The sequence below is a fragment of the Bombus pyrosoma genome, linkage group LG7 (genome assembly GCF_014825855.1).
Source record: "Bombus pyrosoma isolate SC7728 linkage group LG7, ASM1482585v1, whole genome shotgun sequence".
NCBI classification, from domain to species: Eukaryota; Metazoa; Arthropoda; class Insecta; order Hymenoptera; family Apidae; genus Bombus; species Bombus pyrosoma.
Genome location: NC_057776.1, coordinates 6,062,853 through 6,090,839, shown reverse-complemented (window position 1 = coordinate 6,090,839; position 27,987 = coordinate 6,062,853). Strand labels below are relative to the sequence as shown.

General features: G+C 32.8%; 1 protein-coding gene across 6 annotated transcripts; it reads left to right on the top strand.

Moving 5' to 3' along the window:
- Positions 1 to 42: 42 nt before the first annotated feature.
- On the top strand, positions 43 to 27,963 carry LOC122569800 (anoctamin-8-like). Of its 6 annotated transcripts, none has more exons than XM_043731394.1 (16): positions 43 to 383; positions 10,571 to 10,656; positions 15,738 to 15,898; positions 16,018 to 16,294; positions 16,569 to 16,757; positions 17,425 to 17,610; positions 17,757 to 17,909; positions 19,273 to 19,408; positions 19,984 to 20,039; positions 20,779 to 20,853; positions 21,558 to 21,869; positions 23,282 to 23,479; positions 23,698 to 23,989; positions 24,760 to 25,071; positions 25,269 to 25,536; positions 25,632 to 27,963. In XM_043731394.1, the coding sequence occupies exons 1-16, from the start codon at positions 191 to 193 to the stop codon at positions 26,113 to 26,115; spliced, it is 3,378 nt and encodes a 1,125-aa protein (XP_043587329.1). In that variant the 5' UTR covers positions 43 to 190; the 3' UTR covers positions 26,116 to 27,963. The 6 variants fall into 6 exon arrangements, with proteins under 6 accessions (XP_043587329.1, XP_043587332.1, XP_043587331.1 ...); XM_043731397.1 differs by having other exon boundaries at positions 191 to 383; positions 21,558 to 21,824; XM_043731396.1 differs by having other exon boundaries at positions 191 to 383; positions 24,784 to 25,071.
- The last annotated feature ends 24 nt before the right edge of the window (positions 27,964 to 27,987 follow it).

Below are 27,987 nucleotides of genomic sequence, written 5' to 3'. Positions count from 1 at the left end.
ATTTCAGAAAATTGCCCCATGGTAATCCGTCGCAAGAGTGGCGCCACTATGCGGCCAGTACCGCGAAACGATGCAACGGAGACGAAGGGCGAAGAGAGTTCGCGAATAGAGGGTGCATAGAGGGAGCGAGTTCAGTTCAGGCGCAAAGGTCCTCGGTTAAGGACGTGACGGTCCTGCTAATCGGGACATTATGCCAGGCGGCGAGGGGTCCCCGATCAATCTCCTCGACCACCGTACATCGACCACCTCCGGCGAGTGCGCGAACAGTGACGAAGATGAGAGGACGACGGGCACCGCTTCCAGCACGATGACGACCGTCCTCGCGGGCGACGGTCTTAGACGGAGGAAGGTCATACACGCGGCCAAAGAAACCTTCGACAAGGGTGAGTTTTAATAAATCTCCTCCATTTGTAGTACTACTGATCCCAAACTCATAAATCATCTTGTCATCCCCTATGTTTGATTTTTCATCAAGTAGACATAATGTGGTACAATTCGTTCGGCGTAACGATAGTACATGCATTCGTGTGAATACGAATAATTCGTAGCGATAGTTAGTACATATTCTCAGTGATAAACACCAAATGCAACCAATCTAGTAACCGACAGAACTCAACGACTATACAGTCGAATTCGGTCGTATTATTGGACGACATCTAGACATGCAATACATCGGTATTTGCACCGTTATTCTTTGCCCCTGCAAATATACGTTTCAGTCAGAAAACATAAGAAAGAGTATATTCGCTGTCCGCAGTGCGCGCAGTCACGGATGCTATCTCAGCGGCGTTGGTGCGCGCGTTCTCAATGCCGCGCCGTTGTAAATACATGGGGCTAAGTGTATGTACAGAAGATAGATGGGTTTCGTTACGAAAACTCGCGCAATAATCGCGATGTGGGAAGGTGTCTATTAAATCACTGTCAATGATTTTCGTGGTTGCTTATTTTCATCCAAGAATCGATTCACCTTCTGAACCAAAAATGGTTCGTACACACGCCCACCCGGTCATCCCCTTCTTAGCCCGCGAGCCCCCTCTGAATTCAGCTTATCCCCCTTTGCACCCAACTCCACTCGGCTGCGTACGCATGTCTTGATTCGCGGTTCTTTCGCAACCGCGTTCTCTTTGAGAATTGTGACCATTCTCTGGAGAACGAGTCAATTTGTTTATATTATAGGTGAATATATTATCATGTTCTTTAGAATGATGTTAAAAAAGAATTGGAATATAATTGTCCTCTGAATGTTGGATTCTTGAAATATATTTACAAATCATTGGTAGTTCATTTTGAAATCTCATAGAAAAACAGTTGAGACAAAGATGAAGAACCTATATAAATATCGTACATCATATACATATGTACTTCTGAAAAACTCATGTAATTAAAACTTTCCACAGTTTTTGAAGTACTTAAGAACTTTGCTATTTCAAAACTTTAAATGAACCAATTGCTTTGGAAGTACTGTATTATTTTAAGGATTCATCTATAAATCATAGATTCAACTCTTTTTGCCACTAAAAATTTTACGAATGACGCAAAACTTGGAAAATCAACTTTTGGCTGTATTTTCAATGCAAATAATCGTCGTGTGTCGCTTCTCCTCGTGTCGACTCTTCGAGATCTAGATAGCGAAGTGGGGGTTAGACCAATAGAGTAGGGGCCGGTAATCGCGTGCAAGCTGACGAGAGAGCGCATTATCGCCTAAGGGCATTGCATTTTCGAGCAAATTTCAGCGATACCAGTGTGGTTTAGTTGGAATTCAAACGTCGTATCTCGCATCTAGCTAGCGTTCGAACGGTCGAGTTTCTTCACCCTGTGGCCGTCAGGATACAATCGGTCATGAGTTGACCTTTAAAGCGAATAATCCATTTTATATCGTGCTTTTTTCCTTTGCGTTTCTAGAAATAGCTGAAGATCGACTACATATTTGTTCAAATGGTCTTGGGCAAAAAATGATGTTAATATTTAAAAATTTCTTTTGAATCATTTCTCAGAGGATTTGAGATAGGAATTATCTAATTATGGAAGAGCAGCTAGATTCACAAAGGAATTTTATTAGATTTGATCATGCTACTCCACAGAATTTCGCTGAAACGGATACTCCATATCTAAACGTGATAACTCGACTCTCTGTGGCTTTATCTTCTACGCCGTGTCGGAAGTAATTGGATCCATCTATTTAAACGACTTTGTTCGGGGAAACCGTATTTACATTTCCTTTGTGAATTATTGTATGAATTATTTTCAATAATATTGTTTTGCTATGAAATTCTTTTTAAAAAATGACTCTAATGAGTTATTTCATTTTTATCAGGAATTAATTATATCATATTCTTAACATTAAAACAGAAAATTTTCAATAAATACTATTAATAATCCGATTTGTGATCTAGAAAATATAAAAAATTTCCTAATCTTGACTCATCACTAAAAAAAATTTCTAAAGAAATTCCTAAAAATTACTTCCGCGTAATACATCCAGTGTTGATTAACAAGCATCACCGAGGGGTAAATTAGAATTAAAGAACATACCACAAAAGTACACCATATAAACCCTACTCTAATTCTCACCATGAATCGCTTGAATGCGAACATTACGTGATTCTAAAAATCCGTGCAACACTAAGGGACCTCGTTCTATAGCGGTAATTGTGCATTTTCATTTAGGTTCGCATTTTCGATACCGGTAATCCGGCGAATGTAATTTTATGCAGCGTTGATAATCTCTACGGGACGAATACGTTTGATCATCTCATCGATGCACGACTACCTCGCGCCACAATGTGGCTATATTATTACTGCAGAGTGATATGCATAGTAGATGAAATTACCTGATTTAGTGGGATTTATTTCAATGATATACTCTACTTTAAGTATTATGAAGTTTAAAATGTGATTATATTAAATTAATTAATATTTTTTGAGGTTATGATCAGTTTTTAGGTTTGATACTTTTTAAGATTATTATCATATGATTTAATAGGATTTAATATGTTTTATCTTAAATTCTCATGATTTTGATAATTAATGTGGATACTAACTTTTCTTGTATTGATTAATAAAAACAGAACATTTCTGTTCTTAACCGCAAAATTTTATACATTATTACGTGTGAACTGTAGTTGGAATTTTTAAATCCATTTTTGCAAACGATACCAGAAATATTACAAAAAATGTATTGCAAAACAAGAGATCATTTTAATATTTATAGCTTCTCCTCTACATAAAAAGTCGCGATTGAAACTTGAATGGCGGTTCTTTTCACACGTAATATCTCAGCATGCAGCCTCTTCATTCTATATAAACGGCTCGTTAAGCACTGAGAAAGGTCACTGTACTAAAATTATTTCCCTCAAATTCTCCGCATTTTTAAAAAACCTCCTTCACTAAGGTTAACTTTCTCAGCAACAACCAAACATTTTCTAAACGATTAATCAATTTCATCATCTTACTTTTATAAAAATCGTAGGTTTTAGAATTTAAAAACTCATAGAACATACATTTCATATATATTATTGAAAATTGTTTAAAGTGCAATAATTTCACAATAATAAAACTGCATAGTTGCATTAAAAAATTATATGTTGATATCGAAATTTTTATAGATAATAGTGTAGAAACCAAAGTCAAATATTCTATCAAGTTTCACTCATTAAATCAAACAACTTTTACACTAAAATATTTTCCCATAATAGTTAAAGAAGCAATCTTTACGTGTTGCATGAAATACAAAAATGGTTAAGACGCATCTTTACTTTTGGAAAAGCAAGTTGACGTCATATGGCCTTGAATAAGATTTGAACTTCTCATATTGCTGAAAATGTCTCAAATTACGTATTTTTACCCTCGAAATGTGCAAACTTTAGCTCCTGATAGTTATATCAGTTTTACCGATTATGTGTAGCCTTTTAAGAAAACTATCCTTTTCAGGGTCACCCTGTACATATAGCGGGCTGTGAAATGGTGGTATGAAGTGTAACTGTATATACTTGAGCGTGACGTAAGAGAGTGCTCCATCCCCTCTATTACCTGCCAAAATGAGGCGTGTGAACAGTCCTGAAACGACTCCTATCGTCAATATACGAAATGGAGATTTCTAAAGACGCTTAAGTGATTTCCTAGTGTTTTTTTGAGTGTTCGAATCATTAATTAGTAATAGGCCGACACAATGATATTCTTCGATATTTTATTTTCATATCATTGGACATGTTTCGTGTGTTTTACATCCTTTGAATGGTTGATCTGGTTCTTCTAAGATAATAGTTTATTTCGTTACATTATTAAAATTAGTATTACATAAAAAAGTAGGAATTATATATACTAAAAAAATAAGATAGTGATTAAATAAAAATGGTTTAACATTTAAAGTCATAATAATGTTAATAAATTGATTTATTAGAAATTAAAAACTTAGGTATGTTTTTAGAAAGTTATATTATTCGTATCATTTTTCAGTGTCTTTCAAATGGTGAATTAAATAATTCTTTATTAAAAATAAAGAATTACATATTCAAGTTACATATGCAATTCTCTCTAAACGAAATTAACGTAAGTCAATTAATAGGAATTAATTAGGTGAGTTAAGTTAAACAGAATACGACGCTATTTAGGGTCAGGAATGCGAAGCCATACGGCGAAAAGACACGTACACTATAGCTTGAAAAGCACGTGCCACTGATACTACCAACGCATGGAACGCAAAGAAATGGGATGATCGATACACTAGTCATAAAGTGCCACACGTTTGACATCGATTTGCTTTAAAAGACACGTAACGTTCATGTCATATCTCGTAAATTAAGTATACCAACTAAGTATGCTAAAAAAGATAGTAATAAAGTCCTAAAAATTACTCTGTATATAGTATATGGAGTTAGAATATCAAATGTGTATGTGTGTAATAAATTATATCATTTTAGAATATATAATTTTGTATTACATTATATGAAATGATAAAGTTTTATTGTCACCCGATATCTACATACTTAAATACTAAATACTACTATTCCAGAATATTATTCTACGCTGCCATTTAGTATGTATACATACATACATATCGAGTTAATTTCAAAACAACTTCGATCTCTAAATGCGTTGACTAATAAATCCTATAATTCCAGAATATTATTCCACGCCTCATATCTGATAACAAAACTTTAGAGCCATCGAGTATAGTAATTTAACATCGAATAACAAACTCTACGACTTCAAAATGTCATCACACGCGGTATACATATAACAAATTTTCGACCAAACATTGCAACTATGACTCTGTATAGTGGCTCACAAAAATATTTGGACACTTACCATAAAAAATCTTTTGCTTACTGCGTCTCATTATAGTGCTAAAGAAATTTTAAAATATTTTGAACAACGTATATGTTTTAATACATATATATATATGCATATATACGTATAGTCAGCGACAAAAATACGCGGACAGTAGCAGAACTAAGTAGAAATAAGTATCGATGAAGTTTCGTTAAATACAACTTATTTGCACAAAAATATGAGAATTAATTTCAATTATTGAGTAAATACTCTATATACTATACAGATACGTAATAAATAAAATTATCATCATTAATATAAATAAATATAAATAAAATTATTATATATATATAATATTAATACTAATTCGATTAAACTTCATTGATACCTACTTCCTTATATAACTTATCTTTGTCCCTGACTATATCTCATGTTCATTTCGAAACAACTAATATAGACAGAACATTTGTAAATTTTCCTTTTATACGCTTTAAGACGTTAAAATTTCAAGGGAGTCAAAAGCAATCTTCATATAGTATGACACAAATCTTTCTGAAATTCACGATTTACAATGCCGAGGTGTAAACTCTAATCTACCAAAACTGTGATTTTTAAAGGATGATAATCTAGAATCTCTATGGAACTTTGTCTAAAACTTTCAACTTACTTTGCGCATCGTCTTTTTTGTTCATTTTCATTAACGATTTTCGTAGAATCGCGACTTCAGTTAAAACTTAACGGTTCTACATATCTCCTGAATGATTTCATAAACGTTTTTAAAAATTCTGACGAATCTGTCGGTGCATATATTTTACTTCCACTATCTTATTTTTGTCCCTGACTATATTCATAAATTTTTTTATTTTTTGTGTTGTGTTCGAATATTTTCATAAATCACTGTCCTTCCTTTTAACCGTTCCTAAAGAAGTATTTCTAACTTTCGAAAGCAACGCTCGTTTCTACGATATTCCGTCTCTGGATGTTCGAAAGGTTTTAACTGATACTTTCCTCCTCCATGGAAACCAAGGCAACCGTCGCCGTGCCTCTTCTAGAAGATAGCGTGTTCAGAGACGCGTACATAATATCACGCAACACTTGAGAGAACAGGCTATGGGTGAAATACGGTCGATTTAATAGACTGGAACTATTGTATGAGATGTAAAATGTTGAAAGCGTACAAGCCTCTGTACCCTGCAAGATAACATTTCATCAATTCGACTAGAGTTTCGGGTTTATTCAATTCTTAAATTTATGCATAATTGAGGTCTCGAGATGACAGGATCTCGAACAAAACTCGATCAATTATTGTAGCAGCCACTCAACTGGATAGTGCAGCATAAAGTGTAGAGTACTGTAAAGATTAGGTCTATAGAGTCGTGTATAATTTGATGAATTAATTCGTGTCTATAGTGGATGAGGAAAGTATTTGAACATATATTTGTTTTTCTCGATAATTATTTAGCGTGTAAATCGATTAGATGTAATAGAGTGTTTAATATTCAATAGATTTACTTAACCCGCGAAAAAGCCATTAATATATTTTGTAACGTTTCTGTTAGGTATCAGGCATTTTCACTTGTAAGTTGAGGTACTTTGATTTTACAAAACATGTGAAAAATTGTATATATGTAGTCAACACAAGGAAAGATAAATGTATTATTATGATACATATAAAAATTCATATTTACGTACATGCTTTAGAAAAGTTGCCTTTTTAAGTTTGCACTTAAAGCTTGGCTGTTCTATGTGCTTTCTATTTATTAAAAAAAATAGTATATCAGGCATACATAGTATCATATAAATGATTATGAATTTCTTAATAATTAATAATAATTAAACCAATTGTTACCATTAATAGTTACTCAATATAAGAATATAAAAATATACTATAGTAAAGTTACTGTGTTTGGTATTTATATACGAAGATAAAAGTGGAAAAGGTTGCTTATTCTTCTGTCACCTAACTGAAGTTCGATAACGTAATAATATTCATGTTAACCATTGTATCAATAATCTTTTAATGATTATTTATTATTATTTTAATAATTCAATGATGATTTTTTAATATTATTACATATTACTTCATGTATCTATCACCTAATAAATCTCACATTACTTTTTACAAGAAGACATTCCATTTTGTAAAATATATAGAAAGTTTTAGTAAAATCTTATTATAAATAAAACTTATGTACGATATTTACAAAAATAAAAAGATGGTGCATTAAATTCTTCAATTTTATTCTGCTGTGATTTTAATGTCGTTCAATCAAACGTTGTCCACCGCAGTTAAACGGTCATAAAAGTTAAAAGTATAATAGGAATATAAAAATCATAATAACCACACTAAAAACATATCATGGCTAATTTAAGATAATTCTGTGGAGAAATAAAATCTATAAAATCGTTATTGGTCGTATGATAGAAATATGACACATTGATTGGTAATAGTCCAAAAATATGCTTATTTTATTTCACATTTATTCTTCGTTGATGTTCGTGCGATTTATAGAAGAGAAACTTTGCCAGAAATTCTTTAATTCAATTTACTTTTGTCAATATTCTATTACGTTCTATAATGGTAGTAATATAAAAAGAATAAAAGATGAATTACTAATATACAGTAGTAGTTAAATATTAATAATTTAATTTTTTACTGCAATTTAACTGTTAGATAAAAATACTTTTTTGTCATTATATTTCACCTTTATTACCTTAAACAAATAAATCTCCATATGAAGTAATTTCTTATATAAATTATATACAATTTGAATTTTAAATAGAAATTAACTTACAAAAAAAAGAGAAAATCAGAATTACTTTGAAAAAAGGTACATTTCGTTTTAAAGGAAATGTACCTTTTGCACAATCCTGCGTAAAGTAAAACAAATGCCAGTGTGTTATTCGATTCTGCAAAAAATTAATACCACCGTTCTTTCTATCGATGGTAAGGCATGTAATACACAAAGAACAATAAAAATCGAATTTCCCTTTAGAATTTCCGCTTCCTACCCCGCGAACACCTCTGCAACGTCGTTTATCACCGGAAGAACGAGTAGAACGTTAAAAAGGGAAAAAGGAAACTTTTCGTGTTCGTACCGCGTGTTGAACGTGCAAATGATGTTCTAACGAACGAAATACAGTGCATTATACAACAAACTCCGCCAGCTCGGAAAATGCAATTTTCCATAGAGATGGATAACGGAGGGTGGAACTCTTAACTTTCAGAATACAAACCATACGGAAGTTTGTGTTCAGATCTTTCCTGACAATGTTGCAGAATCTTACAAAATTTATATTTATAAATAATAAAATATTAATAAAATAAGAAACATTATATATAAATATAATGTATTATGTAATATAATAATATGTTTTTTATATTTTTTATATTAGGCTTTGGATGAATTTTAATGTTCTCAATTGAGGGAAATACCTTCGTCTATATTTCTCTCTTCCAAGGAAAGAAATAGATATTATATATTTAGTACAAAAATAGTAGTCACATTATTTAATTTTCTATAAAATTAAACAATAGTCCAATTACCTAATTTTCTATAAAAAGAAAAATAACTAATTCTAAATTTTAGGCGAAATTTCGGGAAGATACAGTCTTACATAGATTGAAACAAACATAATTCCTGCATCCAATGAAGCTACGATATCACGGCGGTCGCTGAGCAATTTCCTGATTCGTAACCGTTGGCCAGAAAATTACCTTCGGCACGGTAGCGTGAAACTCTTTTTATTGCGGTCTTACGATAGGAGCTGGTTGCGAGGAAGTTTTCAAATCGCCATTAATACAACGTGTCCTTGGGAGGTTTGATAGAAAACGTGGATTAAAAGCATTTCTTAATCTTACTTATTGAAAAAGAAAACGGATCACACAATAATGTTGCACTATCTTTTAACAATTGTCTATCTTTAAATTCGTTTAAAAGATTCATCTTCTTAAAAATTTTGGTAAGTTTGATTAAAAAATACCAGGATTGAAAACGTTTTTCAAGTTACTTAATGAAGAGGAAAAAGAGATGAAATAATACTGTCACGCTATTTGTTGGTGTTATATATTTATAGTTGTCTATTTTTAAGTCTGTTAAAAAAATTAATATTTTTAAGGATAATAAATTTTTTAATTTCGGGAGATTTTTTATAATTAAACCCATCTATAAGAATTTCAAAGAATGAACGATAATCCAACAAATGATAGAGTTTTAATAATTCAAAAGGTAGCATTGTACATTGCGGTGGAATTTGATTGGACAAGAAAAGAAATTTATTAATGACTCCGCAACGCATGAACTAGTCTAAATTTAATTTATTATCGAACAAAGGAAGCTCACATATTTTACAGTCGTTCCACGTAGTTGTATCTTCTTTCTTCTGTTTTCTTCTATTCTATTCTATAAAAGCAAACGGGTGACTGGAAATTGAAATAAGTATTATCGTTATACGAAAAAGGCAGTCCAAGTATTTCGTTAATGATCATCGTTGAATTGTCTGCGACTTGCTTCGAATTCGTTAAAAATTCTCGGTGCTTCGTTTTGATACTCGACGATCTTTCCAATTCTTTATCTTCGAGTTAATTATATCTGTCGAGTATGTCTCCAGAAAAAAGAGATCTGCTTCTTCATTACATTAAAGAAAAAGATGTGCTGTATAAGACACATGAAATGTGATAATTGAATATTTTCGAATGGCATAAGAAAATGAAAATAAAATTTTGTATAGAAAAATTGTATAAGAAATTTATAATATAGCTATCGCAGACAAATTTCATATATCATTATAAATATATGTTACCACACGCGTAAACAACCTGTGACCCTAAATTCATCTACATATGTACATCAGTCGATGTTAACAAACATCGCTTCAATTCATAACCTCACAATATCTGTTCCACCAGTAGTACGTTTTCGAATATACATTACCTCTTTAAAATAGATAAAATCGATAAATCAACAACAACCAGAAATTCAGATTCAATTCATTTACATATTATCGTTTAATCGAAGAAGAGGACTGTTAGACTGGTTAGGCGAATTACAGCTCGGGGGCCGCTTCCACGTCTCGTTATATGGATCGTCGCGTTTCCATCAATTACGCGAGCTATTAAACCCCGCAATTTGCCGCTTTATTAAGGAAACCCGCGTTCTCGCTTCATCACGTTCACGGAAAATTAATCCTTGGAAAAATAACACGACGCTAACGATGTGTCTCGTTAGGAGACATCAGGACTGGTATGGATCGATATTTAATAACAACACGTCGTTTCCATTTTCCTTTTCTTTTGCAGCATCTCGTCTACTCAGGCGGAAGATACCATGCACAGGCCACTTGATGACCCCCCGCCGCCTATGGATACAGAAGGTTCCAACTCAAGTACGTTTTCGAATCATTACATACTTCTATTATGTACCACTGTAGTCTTGTTATGTCCTCTATTTACCATTTCCTTACAAAGGTTACTACAAATTATGAAAAATATTTTTATAAGTTCATTATTTAATATTATTACTTTTTCATCCTTGGATAGCGTAGTGTTTCTGCACTTTGTTACATATATGATGGATTTTATACATTTATAGAATTCTGTATAATATTGTCAAATAATATATGTATTTATTATTTATATTTGCAATGTATCTGTTACACATCAGTTTCAAGTTTGAGGTTAACCAAATTCAATACAATCAGTGCTTTGGCAAATCTCTTTAAATATCTCCTTATTATCAACTATTATAAATATTTATTATTTGGTGAAAAAAATTTTTACATTCAGTATACTTAATTTTAAACGTTAAAAAAGGTTTGCTTTTATATATTCAAAAAGGAAAAAAACAAAAATGCTTTAAAAGAAACACCTAGTACATACCACAAGGTCTCTTTTTTCTTCGTCTCGTTTTTCATGTAAAATGATAGAACAATTTTTCACTGTTATCGTAAACGATTTCCATGATTGAAAAAAATGTCAGCATTCGCTGTAACACATGTTCGACCAATATAACCGCTAATTACTCGACCATTGTGCGGATTGAATTATCTGTGACGAAGCAAGAAGCCAGTGGTGAGAACGTGTGCAAAAACATTCCAACTTGATTCTACGCCCGAGCACACCGGATCCTTATATGCATCTGAATGGCTCATCTATCACCATATTCCTGACCAATTGAAATCAATACACGACGAGCACAGGGAATCCATCGTGTATAGTGTACGGTATCCACGTGACGTACAAACAAATTTTGTTGCACACATCCTCGTTATTCTACGTTACTACATGCCCGGTTTATAATTGGGATTGGCTTTCTTGTTTACGGGAACGCGTTCTACGGCTATTGATTTTATCGTTATTGATCAAACGATTGCGTGTAGGACGGGCGGAGCTTAGAAATGACGTGCAAATCCTAAATCATCAATTTATAATTAGTAGATTAGTATCAGGGCTGTCTAATACAATGATGTAATAACCAATTAATAATATTATGAAATTAGCGTGTTATTGGCATAATCGAACAATTTATGTATAATTTGTAAAATTTACTTGTAAAATTTTATTATTATCGCATATTTTATCTATAATTGTAAATAAAATATGTACATCCATGTACTATAAAACAACTATTAGAACTATGATTCGATACGAATTCGCACTACAGTCATGTAAGAATTTGACGCGTCAGCCATCTAGAAGGGAATCTTAAGAATATCGTTAACAAGCGTGTAGGAATGAAAAGAATTGAGAAAGGTGGCGTTAGCGAATAAAATGGTCAACCAGTGAAATTGATTCCCCTACGATATGTTTCCAATTCTATCCTTTTCACATTATTGTTATACATTTGTAGCTCTTTATTTACTTATTCTATGTCGATACATTTCTATATTCTAAAATTTTCGTATTTTTACGTTCGCATACATTTTCGGTCAACTTTTCTATTCGTGATACGGCGCATTATCGTTGTGCCGATATGTCGATAATACCGACATCGGAACTGCAATTTGGCGAGATCATCATTGTGTATGCCTTCACTATCGTCAGTTTGGGAGAAAAGTTTCGAAACAAATGAACTCCTGGCAACCGGTCAAACAAACTGTTTGATGATGTTACAAGTTGCTCTTCGAAAGGAAATTGTAACGAGAGGTTTCAAGCCTGCCACTTATTCAAAGCTTGTTACGTGCTTTTATTAAGATGTCTGCTATTTCTTTTACTATGTATAGTAGCTCACAAGAGTATTCTAACACTTATAATAGGAAACTTTTATGTATATATTGTATGTGTTGTAAAAAATATTTTGAAATCTCATTAGCATCATAAAGAGATAAGACTGTTACGATTATATTAATAAAGTAAATAAGTATTAATAAAGTAATATAATGTGAAAATGTTTATATGTAGAAGTTACAAAATATATCAAAGTAATTAAATAATTACATTATTAATTAACAATTACATTAATAAGCCACAATATTTACTAAAAAATTAAAACTTACAAACAAACAAATTAAATATATAGCGTTTAGTAAAAAAATTAGTATATGTTATGATAGCTTAAGCTGTAATAAATGTTGAAGATAGTCCTAGTGAATATCGAGGCTTATTAATGAAATCTCTAAAATATGTACTTACATTAAATATCTTATATCTTTTATAGAATTTTTTAATACCCAAAAATATCTTAATAAAGTTTAAGAATTATTCTACACATATACTTAATTCTAGACTTAATTCTAGATGTAATTTTCATGTAAATTATCAAATAGTGAATTGTATAATTTTAGAATATAATTCTGTACGTTACATATAGTTATTGTAGTCAAATCTCATTACACTGTTAGAGACATTTCAAAATGTTTCATATCATCCGCATAATATATTCATGAAAGATTTCTATATATAAACATTCTAGGTATATGGCACAGAATATGATGTAACGAGGTCGTAAGATCGGCCAGTAGTCAAAGCATTCATATTTCGGATATCGGGACAAAGAAAATGACAAGAACAGTAGTGGATAAGGAATTTAAACCTCGACGAAGGCCATACGTATATCTATACATACAAAGAAGATTTTAATATAATGTCATTTTATATGCATTTTGTAGGATAAATTTATATTTATGTTACTATTTCTTTTCCCCTACTTCCGTTTAAAATATTTATATTTATATCGCAATTTGTTGAAATAGTGATTAATATTTTGCAGTTTTTCTACTTTGATATAAATATATATCTATATAGAATGAAATGATATAGATCTATATAGAAATATGGACCCTATAGTTTAATTCTTCAATTTCAGATTATGATTAAAATCATTTGTGTAAAGTTGATGCGACGTGGATAAAAAGAAAGCAGGTTGACATTAAAATACTCACGGAGGATGTCTGCGTAATATGAAAAAAGTAAAACATGCAAAAATATAAATACATAAGGACTATAAAAATATACAAAATATGAAAGATGTAGTAAAACAGTAATAACGAGGCAAGGAAGTGAAAGCAAAAACCCATGAAACTTGTATTACCCCTCGTTCTAAGGAATAATTCATCGAAACGGAGGCAGAAGATCGATAAATTAAAGTGTGTATAAGACACGAACGAAAAAATACAAAACTAACGTGCAAACAATTATTCAAATCAGTAAAATAACACAAAGAGCATCAAGATCTTTAAAGCGTGCTTTACCAATGTTAAACATATATATAATTCTTACTAGAATGGACAATGTTCGCTGTGGTAAACTTCAATGATATTCATTAAAACGAATACAAAATTTTATGAACGAAACTTTTTCGTTTGCTCGTGTTTATTTATAAAGTATTTTTATTTATTTTAAAATTATACTTTTTAAAACAATATTACTTTTTTAATCGGATATGCTTTTTCTGAATTAGTTTTCTTGGGAAAATCTGTTCAAACAATGTCATGCCCAGAAAAATGACTTCATAACTGTATTTCAACCAACCAAACGATCAAAGAGCGACGAAAAAGTCCATCCTGTGTTGTAACAAGGTTGCGGAGGATTAAACGCATCTAACCACCGTTAAGATTTATTTATGTCCGCGTTCTTTTTGGATCTACGTGCTGCTCACTGGTCGTCAGTTAATTTAATATAAGGTGACCTTTTAAAAAGCGTCATCTTCATCCCCGTAACGATAGTAGTTCCGATGAGATATCCTAAGACGTGCCCACGCGCGGTTTCTATTCTTTGTTACGTAACTTTTTCCATATACCGTGCAATACCAGCCGTCATTTGCGTTCCGGAAATTCAGCTTCCTCCGTGAGATTTTTTATTCGACTCACGTAGAAAAGTTGGCATTATTAGCTGTTTTTCTTTTTTGCGCATAATGTGGTAGAAAATTGAAAATTGTCGGGGAACTTGTTTAGCGAAGAAATATAATAGATAGGAAGAAAAAAATGGAAGTATTCTTTTCCACTTTACAATTTCATTGTTCAATATTTTATACTAAATACAGAAGTTTTGACTTCTGTCAGAGACTACATTACACAGAGACCGATATCACAGTACTACTCATAATATAGTGGCTCAAAATTACAATTAAAGTTACATCAAAAGTTAATTGTAAACTCTGAAGTCTTTTTTTTCTTAGTTCTCTCTTAAACTATGTAATACAATCTAATTAGCGTTGTTAGTATATAGCGTAAGTTTTAGTTAGCACATCAATTATAAATTAAATCTTCGTAACAAAATAGCCTTAAAGTTAGTCTTTGTACTTGTTTGGCTACGCTCCATGATTCGTCACTGCCATCTAGTGTCATGTTCTCATACACTGCTCTTTATGTATAAATATAGTAAATATTAGCAATTTCTGAGAAAAAAGGATTTCTTTTAATTCCAACAGAGTAGATAATACGGATAATAGAAGTAAATTTCGACGGCGGTATTGGGTCAGACGTGCCATCAGGATATCTTCGCGCGTAGATTGTCAATATCAAGCAATCTGCTACCGTTTGGAAGACGGCCAGGGCAAACGACTTTACCCCCTGTGCCAGAACACATGTATAATTCGCCCTACGGTCTACAATTCCATAGGGAAATAAGTTTACCTTGTCCAGCGATAAGTACGAAATAACATCACGGTTCTGATTTGTGGACATTCGAGTGTATCTTATTTCTTACGAGAAACCTGATTATTTCGATGATATGGAGATATGGAATAAAATTAGTAAACTGGTAAAATGGAATCTCGAGGCAGCTAGCTTGAAGAACTTTGAGAACTTGAGAACAACTTAAAAAAGAATCCTAGATGTCCGAGAAATTTTGCAACTTAAGAAACTCTACGAAATTAAAGAGTTCTAAAAATTGAAGTATCCAAATCCCAAGAAACTAAAAAATAGAAATCCAGGAATTTAAACTCTAAGAACTCTAAAACTAAAAATTCATAAAGATTTGTTGTAATCGATAATCGATATTCACCAAATATGAATGATCAATTGTACAGGAATGCGATGTCGTGATGATGTTTCCAAGCGGAGCAAGCGATGAAACTCTGATGTGGCTCCTAGGCCGTCTTCGGGCGGGAACCCCGGGCCTAGTGGTGCATGTGCGACATCATACTTCGTCAGACACTTATGGCTTTTATTTAACAGCTCCCTTTAGTGTGTAAGTATATTTCTTATATATTTTAAGTTATAATCATTATATTCTATTGATTATATGAAATCTCAGGAACCAAACTGATTTGATTAAAAAAATTGAAAATGATACTTATTTATTGATAGACTATTGAAAGCTGCCGAAGAGGTGCATTTACCAAAGACTTTACGTCAAGAGTTCGGTGGAGGATTGAAAGAATTCGTAGGTTCTGAATCGAGCTGTTTCGAAGGCAGCGACGACGAATCTCGATTTTTCACTACTCAGGAAAGGCAATCGCTAGTCCTGCACCTGCTGCATACTCTTAGGGCGGGTCCGCAGGATCTTCACAGTCTATCCGGACTTAAGATGGTGGAAGGTCAAGCAATTATTCCAAAATGCCTTTCTGCTGGGATTATATCCCAGGTTAGTGTTACTTGCTAAACGATCTTTGATCTGCAAATACAGAATAGTATTTTTTTTAAGAATTCTTGTGAATAATCAAAATGTCTTACTTAAATTGGATCTGTAAGAATTCTTAAAGAAATTTATATTATTCTGAGAAGTTATTAATTATTATTAATTGTTGATAAGTTCAACTTTCTTGATAATTTTTTAGCTTTTCATAAAAAGATTTGATTGTTTCTTTTCAACTTATTGTTGTACCTGTGCTTATAAGAAGAAATATATTTTCTTCCAGGTCTTCCCTCTTCACGAATTGCCTGCGTTGGAGAAACTGCAACGAACATGGGTTCGCGCGTTTCTTAGCCCCCAACCCTTGGACGACATTTGTAAATACTTCGGAGTCAAGATTACCATGTACTTCGCATGGCTCGGTCATTACACCACCGCTCTGATCGTTCCAGCTGCAGTGGGTGCCATATATTGGGTAAAAAAAGAAATAAATATTCCTACAGTTTACAAGTATTAACTATAGTTTGTAGAACATGAGAATATTTTTTCCAAGTAACTATCCATAAAAGTAATTCTGTAATACCGAACCATGAAAGTCTCAAATTTTTGGCTAAAAAAACTTTCAACGAAGCTACAAGTCAAATTTTGAATACCCAGCAATTCTCATATTTTCATTTTATAATTTTCAATAATATTAATCTTGTAACTAATAGCTTTTTTATAGAGTATGTTCATGATTATTTTAGCTTCTCGAAGAAGGTCGAACTCGCCTAAAGCGTTTCTACGAATAAAATTATGTTCCTCCTAACCATTTTTAACCACTTTGTCCTTAATTTCTAGTTTTACATATTCTTGCGTTTGGAATATGTAATGAGTTATGATAAGTAGAAGTTCAAAAATCCACAGAATGCACATAATACCCAAAAATATGTGAAATATAGAAAATGTAGTATTTATTGTAATATTTACTAGATAAAACAGACTTGTGTCTGGATTCCACCTTTTCGATTATATTGACAAAGATATGAATTTGCATAAATACCTTCAGCCTCATAACGACTCAGTATAATATTGTAATAAGATTTTATGTAAGTGTAGTATAGCATTGTTAACATTTATCTCGTTTTAATTTGATCTTCCAGGTCGGCATCATCGGCAGGAATCAAGCGGTGGAAGACGTAGCGTACGTTCTATTCTCCGTCTTCAATGTGATCTGGGCCACCGTTTATCTGGAAACCTGGAAAAGAAGGGGCGCCGAATTGGCCTACAGGTGGGGTACTTTGGATCAAAGAGATGACCTACTTGTCGAGCCTAGGCCCTTGTTCACGGTAAGTTTCCTGGCGATCACTAGCGTCACTCTCGATTTCTCCCACACGTTTTTCGCTTTAAAACACAGTTAGTTGAAGTTAATTGTACTAAGTATAATTCCAATGCTATGATTTCTTTTCCTCTTCTCTCTTTTCCGAAATTGAAGGGCACTTTGGAAACTTCAGCTGTAACAGGGAGATTAGAGCCAACATATCCTAGATGGAAGAGAAACATGTTCCGGTACTTTGTCAGCGTTCCAATTATCGCAGCGTGCTTATTCTTCGTTTTCATTGTGATGATCCTCAGCTTTCAAATACAGGTTCGAGACATTTTTTGTACTTTTAGATGAACAAAAACTTATTGAATATGGAATACTTGATTAAATACATGATTTATTCGACCTATTAATATGTTTATCTGGAGTACTTATTCAGAATAAAACTTTAAAGGAAAATGTAGAAGTTTACAATAAGATAGGTCTAAACAGATCTAAATTCCTGACATATACTTTAATGTTTTTTTAGATGCGTGTTATTGGAAAGAAAATTTTACTTTTGGAGTTCCTTCTAAAGAAGTTTACACAACATAAAACCATTTCTTAATTAGATATTCCTTTCAGCATACATCTGAAAAAGCATAATTTTAGTTTCATTCTTATACATGTATGTGTGATATAATGTAGATTTAACACTTCATAGAATAGAAATTGTATCGCTTTCCTAAAATTAAATACTTTTTGAAAACAAGGAAATCTAAAGCTAGATCACATAAATTTCTGTTATTAACAAAAGCATACTATAAATTATAAATTATGAGTTGTAAAAGTTTATTTAAAAATAACAAATTAGATAGAATAACTTAATTCATTTTTTCCAGCTGACAAATTAAAAATTTCTTCCAACTTTTTGTTATTTGAATTCGAGTTTTAATAAATTCCTTCGAAATATTCAAGACATAAATGGAGCGATCAATGGACATTCCCAGTAATCACTGAATCTGGCAACGTGCCTGAAGTCGCGCTTGCAAACTTTTATTACAAAATCTCATCGAGGAACAAAAAAGTCCGGGAACGATTTAGTTCTAGAGGCTGAGACGATATTTCTACCCAACTGTCCAGAACTTGATGAGAAAAAACGCCGAATTCTTTAGCAATTAAAATCAGTTGAATAAAAGCCAAGTGCTGCACGATCAATTTGTCGTTATGCCGATGAACTTTCGTCAAATTTGTTAAACTTCTTTGCGTAACACACAAACTCCATTGCTTAATAGAATTATTTTGTTTCCAGATTCTCTAAAATATATAATAATACTTTTATCAATACGCAACACTATGTTTTATAATAATGTACCGTTATCATATGGTGTATCTTTATATAATATATTTTATCTTAAAATATATTATACATCCACCTAATATACTTTATATAATATATTTTATCTTAACAAGCTTTTTATATTATCTGACAATATCATAAATTTGCATTCTCTTAATTAAAATTTCGTTTTTTAGAGAAATATCATAAAAGACTAATTGATCAATACTTCTCAATTACTTGGCCAGCAAGTAACAATTCTATTGTTTTTAAAATACTGCTCTTCTACTTTTTTTTCAAACGAAGCCAGATTCTCAATGTTTCACATATACCTATAAATGTATATGAAATACATTTTACAAATTACAGGATTGGTGGGACGCTCGTCTCGAATCGAGAGGACACGCATTCTGGCTGAGTTATGTGCCAAAAGTTCTACTGGCGGTAGTGATAGCTTTAATGGACGAAGCTTACTTCAAAGTCGCTGTATGGTTGAACGACATGGGTACGTATAGGACGTCTAGATGCGCCGAACAACGATTATGTACATTATTTTAGTTCCCATAGTATTGCTATCACTCTCATTCTCGACACGATTGATTAGCCGTGTGCGAGATACGACATGCGAGGGTGGATGAACATTTTCTATAAAATTCTTCACATCGATTTTGTGTATCTTCACGAGACACATCTGCACGTCTAGTTTTTCTTTTCTTTTTTTCTATCAAAAGCCTATAGCATAAATACTTTTCGAATCTTTCCACGGCTTAGCTTCTTCTAGAGATTAATTCAGAACTATGTATAATCCCTGACTAACGAACATGACTTAAACAGATCTATAAAACAGAGTGTTTTTGTATCCTCTTTGGTATTATAAAAATTATATCAAACAAACGAGATACATTATATTATAGATCTTGTTATAATTATATTTCTATTCCACTAATTATTTTCTCAACTTCTTCCTTTTTTGCTTTTTTAATCTTTCTTTTTCTCTCTCATATTTTTCATTTCTTTACATACTGGAGAGCAGTCATGTTACAGTAGATAGTATTTGTGATTTTTGTGTGTTGGACGCAGAAAACTATCGGCTAGACACCGAGTACGAGAATCATCTGATCTACAAGGTGGCACTGGTAATAAAGAAGAACTCTCCATTTGCAATGATTAGAATTATTATTATTGTATGTTGTACTAGCTGTATTATTGTGTGTCCTCCTCTAACCGAATCATAGAATTTATACCATTTTCTTTTTCTTTATTTTTCCTTCTTTTTTTTCTTAAAATTCAACGTTTACATTGATTGATATTGACATTGCTTCTCAACCATGGCGATTCTGGAAAACCTAATACATGTCATTGTGAAACATATATCATTCAGTAATTCAAATAATGTTTTAAATATTACTGTGAAGCATGTGCATTTTTTAATGATAAAATACTCACTTATACACTTCAATTCAATCATATACATTCAGTAACAAAAAGAAGATACAATTTTCTTTTGAGATTTCACGCTAAAAAAATATAAAAAATTATCGTTATTATTGCAATGTTAAAATTTTTCAATAAAGATAGTTTGTTCTATTCTAGACAAATTTAGAGGTGGACCATTAATTATAATATTAAATAAAAGCTCTTCGGCTTCGATTCGATCAATTGAAAAGTAAAAGTTTGCTCTGGCTGTCTCTGTCGCTGCATGAGAATTCAATACTCTCCTAGACTACTTTCTTGCTTGCGCTTCTTCAAAACATAATTGTTTAATTGTTAGAATATGGCGTGATTTTATATACATGCGCTTATATTTCGTGCATTCTAGTGTATGTTTAATTCACCACGACAGATAGAGTATACAGAAGAGACTATGTATTTCAGTTTCAGTTTGTAAACTCCTTCCTATCGCTATTTTACATCGCCTTCTACCTACAGGATCAAGAGAGACTTAAAGAGGTAAGGATCCCTTTAATCCCGGTTTTTCCTTCTTCTTCTTCTTTTTCTTCTTCTTCTTTCTTTATTCTATCGAAGTTCTTCTTCGAGAATGTCCATAGACAGAGTTTTTAGACAAACTTAGATATCGTCTCGTTTTTTCTATTACGACTTATCTATCCTTGCAAATTCTTATCTCTGTAATTAGTATCTAGAAAATATTAGATTGTTTTTGATAGAATGCAAACAGGAAAAGTATATAATGGTTAATCATGATCACAATTTAGAAAACAGTGACTCTGAAAAATAAATAGAATAGATCAGTCAAATGCTAGGACTTAAATTCTAAATATATTTAAATGTATCTTGGAAATTTTTACTCCAAATTAAATGAAACTTCAATAGAATATAAAGTCTTAATTGTGATGAAACAAATAAAAAATAATAAAAATCTGATCTATGAAAAATCCTATATTCTGAAGTTTACTTTAACTCACAATTTAAACAAAAAATTCAAATGAAGGAATATAAAAATTTGTACTTAACAAATTAAAGAGGGTATAGAGAAAAATTACAAATTTAAGAGGTCCAAAAGACCACCTGTATGCTATGTTCTAAAATTTACTCTTCGTTTATTCAAAATTAAAGAAACTAAATTATTAAAACAGTTCGTAAGATTACAAATATTTTTAAAAAACAATAATAAATCTTGTTGGTTATGATTTCAGCAATTAGCCGCACTGCTGATAGCGCGTCAAGTGATTGGCAATTTGAAAGAGTCCGCCGTGCCGTATCTGATAGAGCAGCTGCGATTGGCTAGACTGAGTTTCGAACTTTTTGGCGCGTTGAGTCCCAGCGAGGCTAGGCCGCCACCTGGCGAGGAGGATGACGAATTACGAAAGAATACAGAGGATAAAAGCGAACGTTCCGATGGCGGGAAATCCAAACAGCCGAGAAACGTCAGCCAGGCCGAATTGGAGAGTTCTCTCTACAGAGTAGGACATCCCACTAATTCTCTACTTAGTGACGTTACGTTCAAGGTTTGAACTAGATTTAGCTAATTTCTTTCGTTTCTGATGCACTCACGCAGTTGCGCACTGAACCTGATCTGCCTTGGTGGGCTTATTTAAACGAGAACTGGAATTAAACAACGAATTGAAAAACTTATAATTACAGTGACTACAAAAAGTATTTGTACATATTCTTATTTTCTAATGAAGCATTTTTTTATTTTCAAAATATTAATTTTTTACCTTCATATGAAAGTATTATTAAATGATATGAGATTTAACATACTTAGTCTTAATTAAATATTATATAAATGTAGTGATAAATAGAATGTATACTTTTTCTAGCTACTGTGTCCCTAAAAGAATAAAATCATTGTATCTTTTTTAATTATCCTATTGTCATTGTGTATTCTTTCATTATTATATTGTAATAGATGTTTATATATTTTAGAGGTTGAATAATGAAGTGTGCCAAGGTGGACACAGGTTCTTTTATTGATCACATCATAATACTCTATTTCTCCTTTACGGTATCTTTTTAACGATCCTTCGCTTGCGTGTACAGTCATTCTTCGTTCAATTAATTTTATTTTGGGGGCAAAAAGAAGAAGAATGGTAGGATTAAACGGAAGAGGTAGAGCTAATGAATGTTGTCCTGTGTCGTGTGATCGGTTCTTTTTGCAAAATTTTAATGATTTTTTTCCGTTTCCCACTGATTCTGTCGACAACGCACAGGTATCTACTAAAAAGGTAATGTCATCTGATCATCTTACCGTTAAATACTTCATCCTTTCGATTACCGACTGCGCTTATCATCGCATTAAACGATAAAATGGAAAGAAAGGAATGTTATATAAATTGAAATATACAGCGTCTGTTTGTTCAATCATGTTTTACTTTTATATTTAAAAAACGCCTACTCACTCACTATATTGGGTTCAATTTTCTGCCTGATTGATTTACAATTCTGAAGTACACTGTAAAAAGCAATAGAGTAATCAAAAGGGTGAATGGAACGACTCACAGCTTGTCACGCTAACTCCATGTTAAGCGCTGGCTTCTTATGTTTTGTTCGAAAAGCATAGTGACCCTTGCACTACCTATGCTAGATACATATATTGTTCACCTAATAGAACATTTTTCTGAATGATATTTCTTAAATTATATGTGTAATTAAAAATTTTGTTGCAGGTTTCTTATCCAAAAGTATATTATATTATATAATATTAATAATATAATAGAATGTACAAATAGAATAATTATATATGTATTTCAGATAATAAACCTGCAACGAATTGCACAGGAAACTTAACTAATTATTTACAGTATCACTCTATTTTAAGAGTAATGTACATGCTATAATTATAATGATAATAATAATGATAAGTTCGCCTCTAGAAGATTTTCATAAACGATTTATGCAGAAATATTTCCATTCGCAGTACGACGGAGCATTTTCAGAGCATCTAGAGATGCTGTCACAATTGGGATACGTCTGTCTGTTTTCTTCAGCCTTTCCACTGGCTGCCATGGCGGCGTTACTTGGAAATCTTCTTGAACTACGCGGCGACGCTTTCAAACTTTGCTTCGTCCTTCAAAGGCCATTTGGTCGAAGAGTTTCTAATATTGGAACTTGGCAAGTGAGTAGTAAATACATAAATAAATACAGCAAAATTTCATCTATAAAAGTCTCTGTAAAACCACTGTAATTATCATCGTAATTAATAAAAGTTCAATTTACCAAAAGTTATCATAAATAAAATATACTAATATAAAACATACTACTATCAATTACAAAATGTTTATAGAATAATTCAATTTTTAAATAGAAATAACATGAAATTTTTTTATTTATTAGAATGCCATGGAAGCAATGGGCCTGGTCGCGATTTTAGTCAATTGCGCTCTGATCGGGTTAAGCGGGCAGGTGCAACGAATGTTCCCGGAGATGTCAGCCACGCAAACAATCTTGCTGATAGTCGCCCTGGAGCACATTATGCTGGGAATACGATTCATAATAATCTGCGCGATTCCGGATATTCCGCATTGGGTGGCCACGGAAATGGCCAAGGTAGAATTTTTGAGAAGAGAAGCAGTCAGAAGACTGTCGTCTACTCCGTCACCAGAACAACATCCAGCCACAGTGATAGGTAAGTAAACAGTAATATCACGTTTTTAAATGTAACGAGCTACGTAATGTAAGTCTTGTCGCAACATTCTCCTCCTTACTCCGCTTCTTCTCCAACTAGAGACAATTCTCCTGCTTACGGGACCCGATCAGTATTGAATTCAATGCCTCGCAATGATTTTAAAATGTTAAGGGGTTCCAAAGAATTCCAAGAACTCTGTGGAACCTGAAACAATCAAAAGATGATGAAGAAAATCTAAGAATAAAAAAAGTTCGTGGAACTTAAGAGAAGTTGGAAAATTCCAAAATTATTTTAAAATTTCGAAAACTTAAGGGATTCGAAGAATCTAAAAAACTTGAAAAATTCTAAAAACTTAAGGAACTTAGAATAGATCTGAAAAAACTCAAAGAGCTCAATTCTGTACATTCAAGGAATTAGAGAAACTTTGGTATTCAGAGCTCAAGGAATCCCAAGAAACTCCAGGGAATTGTAGAATTCAAAGAAGTTAGGAAATTTTAGCTACTCAAATAACTCAAGAAACCTGAAGTACAATTAAAAAACTCAAAGAACTTTAGAAACTCTGTAAATTTAAGGAATTAAAGAATTAACCTAAGATATTCCCAAAGCTCGAGGAATTCTAAGGAATTTTTAGATAAAATTTCATAAATTCTCGAGTTGACTGTATAATTTTTTATTTCTAATAACAATTATTCGCCGACTGATCGGGTAAACACGACGCCCACAATCTCTCGTCCTCCCTCCTACCATCTATTAATTTCGCTCGAACTCAGGGAGATTCGTGGTGAGTCCAGCAGACGGTGAGAGCGAAGAACAACAACTACTTTCCGACCGCACCGGAGAAGCAACATCCTCCAGTCTTCCGGATACACCGACCCTAGCGTCGTCCACCCAGACACCCAGTAGTCCCCCGACACCTAGCGCAGCATCCGTGCCAAGGATCTCAGAAACACCTTCCGCAGTCCAGACTCCTGGTAGCGCAGGCAGCAGTGACTTAAGCACCCAATTCTTGACTGAAAACACTACGGGCAGCGTTCGTGATATTCACAATTCACCTAGATGCTCTATTCCTGGTGCAGAACGAGGTTCGATAGTTTCTTCTTCTTTCTCCGCCCTCCCCCCCTTATAAGAAACGCTTAATAGAAGGATGTATGACATATATTTAATGTAATGTATAGTTTAATAAACTTATTTTTAATTTAGTAAACATGAATTTTTTGCTAAATAGATCATTAATGTTTTCTAACTATATAAAAAACATTTTCTTTTTATTTATAAATAGGAAGGCGTTCAAGGGAATGGCTTCAGACTGAGTCAGAGGCATCGGGTGGAACTGACCACTACAGTCATCACTTAACAATTGGACCTCATGGAGGTGTTGATTGGGTTCGAAGATTAGGTCTCGAAGCTGGTGGTCGAAAGTCCAGCGATTCCGAGATCAGTGGAGCTGGTACGGTTAGTGGAAGCGGAGACGAGTTGACTCTTCACAGGTCCACTGATTGTATCGTCTCGAAAGATCTTGCATCCTCATCGGACAGTGATCTTCTTAGGTAATCTTACATATTTTGTCTTGAAGTGTAGGATTAAAGAGAATATCTTCTTAAAAATCTAGTGTATCAAACTATACTCATAATTCTGTTTAAAGATCTGCCCCGCCATGGACAGTGACTCACAGAAATCAAAAGTTCCGATTCTCCCCCGAGAGAGAAAGGGAACGAGAAAAGGCAGAGAAGCAACAGTATCAGCAACATCAGCGAGAGATGCAGGATTACAAACAGCAATCGTCCTATTACGCCGAGAAAGAGAAGGACTCAAGCGGTCTTTCAGACTCAAACAAAACAATTTCAAGTCAGGAGGAGGAGAAGCCATCGAAAGAGGACAGGGAAGCGAAGAAGACCAGGGTGAAACAGAGTCTGATGAAGAGAGCTAGGTCTGTGGCGATCTTCTCCTTGAAGCTGAAAGAACGGAGAGCAAGAGAGGCTGAGTTGAAAGCCAAAGTGGCGGAGAAAGAAGCCAGATGGCAACAACCACAATCATGCGTCGGTGGCGAGCTCTCTTGCATCCCCATAGAGAAGCTTATATCCGTGGACGACATCGCAGCCATGGAATTACGCAGACTTAATCATTAGTCGCTTGACGTTTCCACTTTCGTTTTACACGCTAACGTAGAAACGTTCGTCTGCGCCAGTGATACTCGCTACGGAACGAATGTTGTATATGAATTTCGCAGAATTTCTGAGGCCATATCAACAACGTATTTAAAAAGAGAAAAGAGGTTCTGCGAATTAATCGATTTATGACCTACGTTCTTATGTAAATATCAAAGGAAAACTAGTAACGCACATAAAAGAAAGAGGAATTTAAATGAAGAACAAAAATGGGGGTAAGGACACCTGTTTATTCCTACAATGAATACTTTTTGTACATTATTTTTTGTACATTTTTGCAAAAATCGCTCTTCTCTGTTTACCATTTGAATATGGAACTAATATCAATTGAAATTTTCAATATCATTGTTGAACGAAAACTTGCTCAATTTGAAGGATAATGCTACTCACTGTTTTATCATTCTGGACTATAATGTTGACAAAGATGGCGCTGAACTACAATGTACTCAAGCGAGCATTTAATGCAAATGGTTTCAAAGCTTCGAGTATTGACTTTATTTATGTTTTCCAATAGAGAAAGCTCATTTTTTTTACATTTTTATTCATTAATATAACAAGATTTCGAGTGAGTATCATTTGCGCAAGTGAACCATGTGCACCGAAAGGCTCATGAGAATTTCTAAAAATGTTTAAGAAATCATTAGGGAGATATGACCGTTATGTATCATCTGGAGTCGTGATTCTAAGAGAATCATTAATGAAAATGAATAAAGAAACGGCGCACAAAGTAAATTGAAAATTTTAGACAAAGTTCTATAGAGATTCTAGATTATCATCCTTTTAAAATCACAATTTTTGGTAGACTAGTCGATACCTCGGCATTGTAGATCGTAAACTTCAGAACGATTTGTGCCATACTCTATGGAAATTGTTTCTGACTTCCTTGAAATTTCATCATCTTAAAACGTATAAAAGGAATAATTACAAATATTCTGTCTATATTGGTTGTTTTGAATTGAAAATAAGATACAACTGGGGATAAAAATAAGTGAAAATGTAGCGGAAGTAGGTATCAATGAAGTTTAATCGAACTAGTACTAGTGTTATATGCATATAAGTTTTATTTATTATATATGCTTATACTATATAAATTATTTAGTAAATTAATTTACACTTTTCTGTAAACAAGCCATATTTAACGAAACTTCATTGATATCTATCTCCACTATCTGTCCATCTATTTTTATTGCCGACTGTATGTGTAAACATATACATTTTCCCCTTTAATATGATTTTATATTATGTTAAATTGTTCTTATAATCTGCAAATATTACTTTGTAAATCTTATATTAACTCTATGAAAAAGATAAAAAGGCAAAAGAAAGAAAAAATTGAAAACAATTTTGAAGGATGCGCAATAATGTTACAAGAAAGTCACCTGCGCACAAATGCATGCGCAAATGCGTTAAAAGGATTTTAACTCGTAACATATGCGAGGGAAAAATATTAGAATTTAAAGTTTTTCTATATTTTTGGGATGTTTCAATAAAATTCTCGTGATAATTAGTTCGTTACTTGAAATTAAGTTTAGGTACGTTTTAAAATGACAATTCTAAAATGGGTTATCTATCGATTTTGAAAAAGAACATTACATTATAAAAACTGGCGTTGAATAATCGACTGGAAATGATCATAAGAGTTTAAGATGCATAGAAAGAAACACTGTTACGACATTTGTAAATTATTTAGGCAGCTGCTGTTGGTAGCGGGAGCCATTCATATATCCGACTCGAAACTTAAAGAAATGACAAATGATCCTATTGTTGTTGCTGAAATATAAGTTGTTAATTATATGTTACCTAGATGTTTATGAGTTAATGAATTTTCGCTAA

Bases quoted from the DNA above. Each gene is read 5' to 3' on its own strand.
- LOC122569800 (XM_043731394.1), top strand. From the start codon at position 191: ATGCCAGGCGGCGAGGGGTCCCCGATCAATCTCCTCGACCACCGTACA. The intron at 20,854-21,557 runs GTAAGGATCCCT...TTATGATTTCAG, and splicing joins ATCAAGAGAGACTTAAAGAG to CAATTAGCCGCACTGCTGAT. The intron at 25,537-25,631 runs GTAATCTTACAT...TTCTGTTTAAAG, and splicing joins TCGGACAGTGATCTTCTTAG to ATCTGCCCCGCCATGGACAG.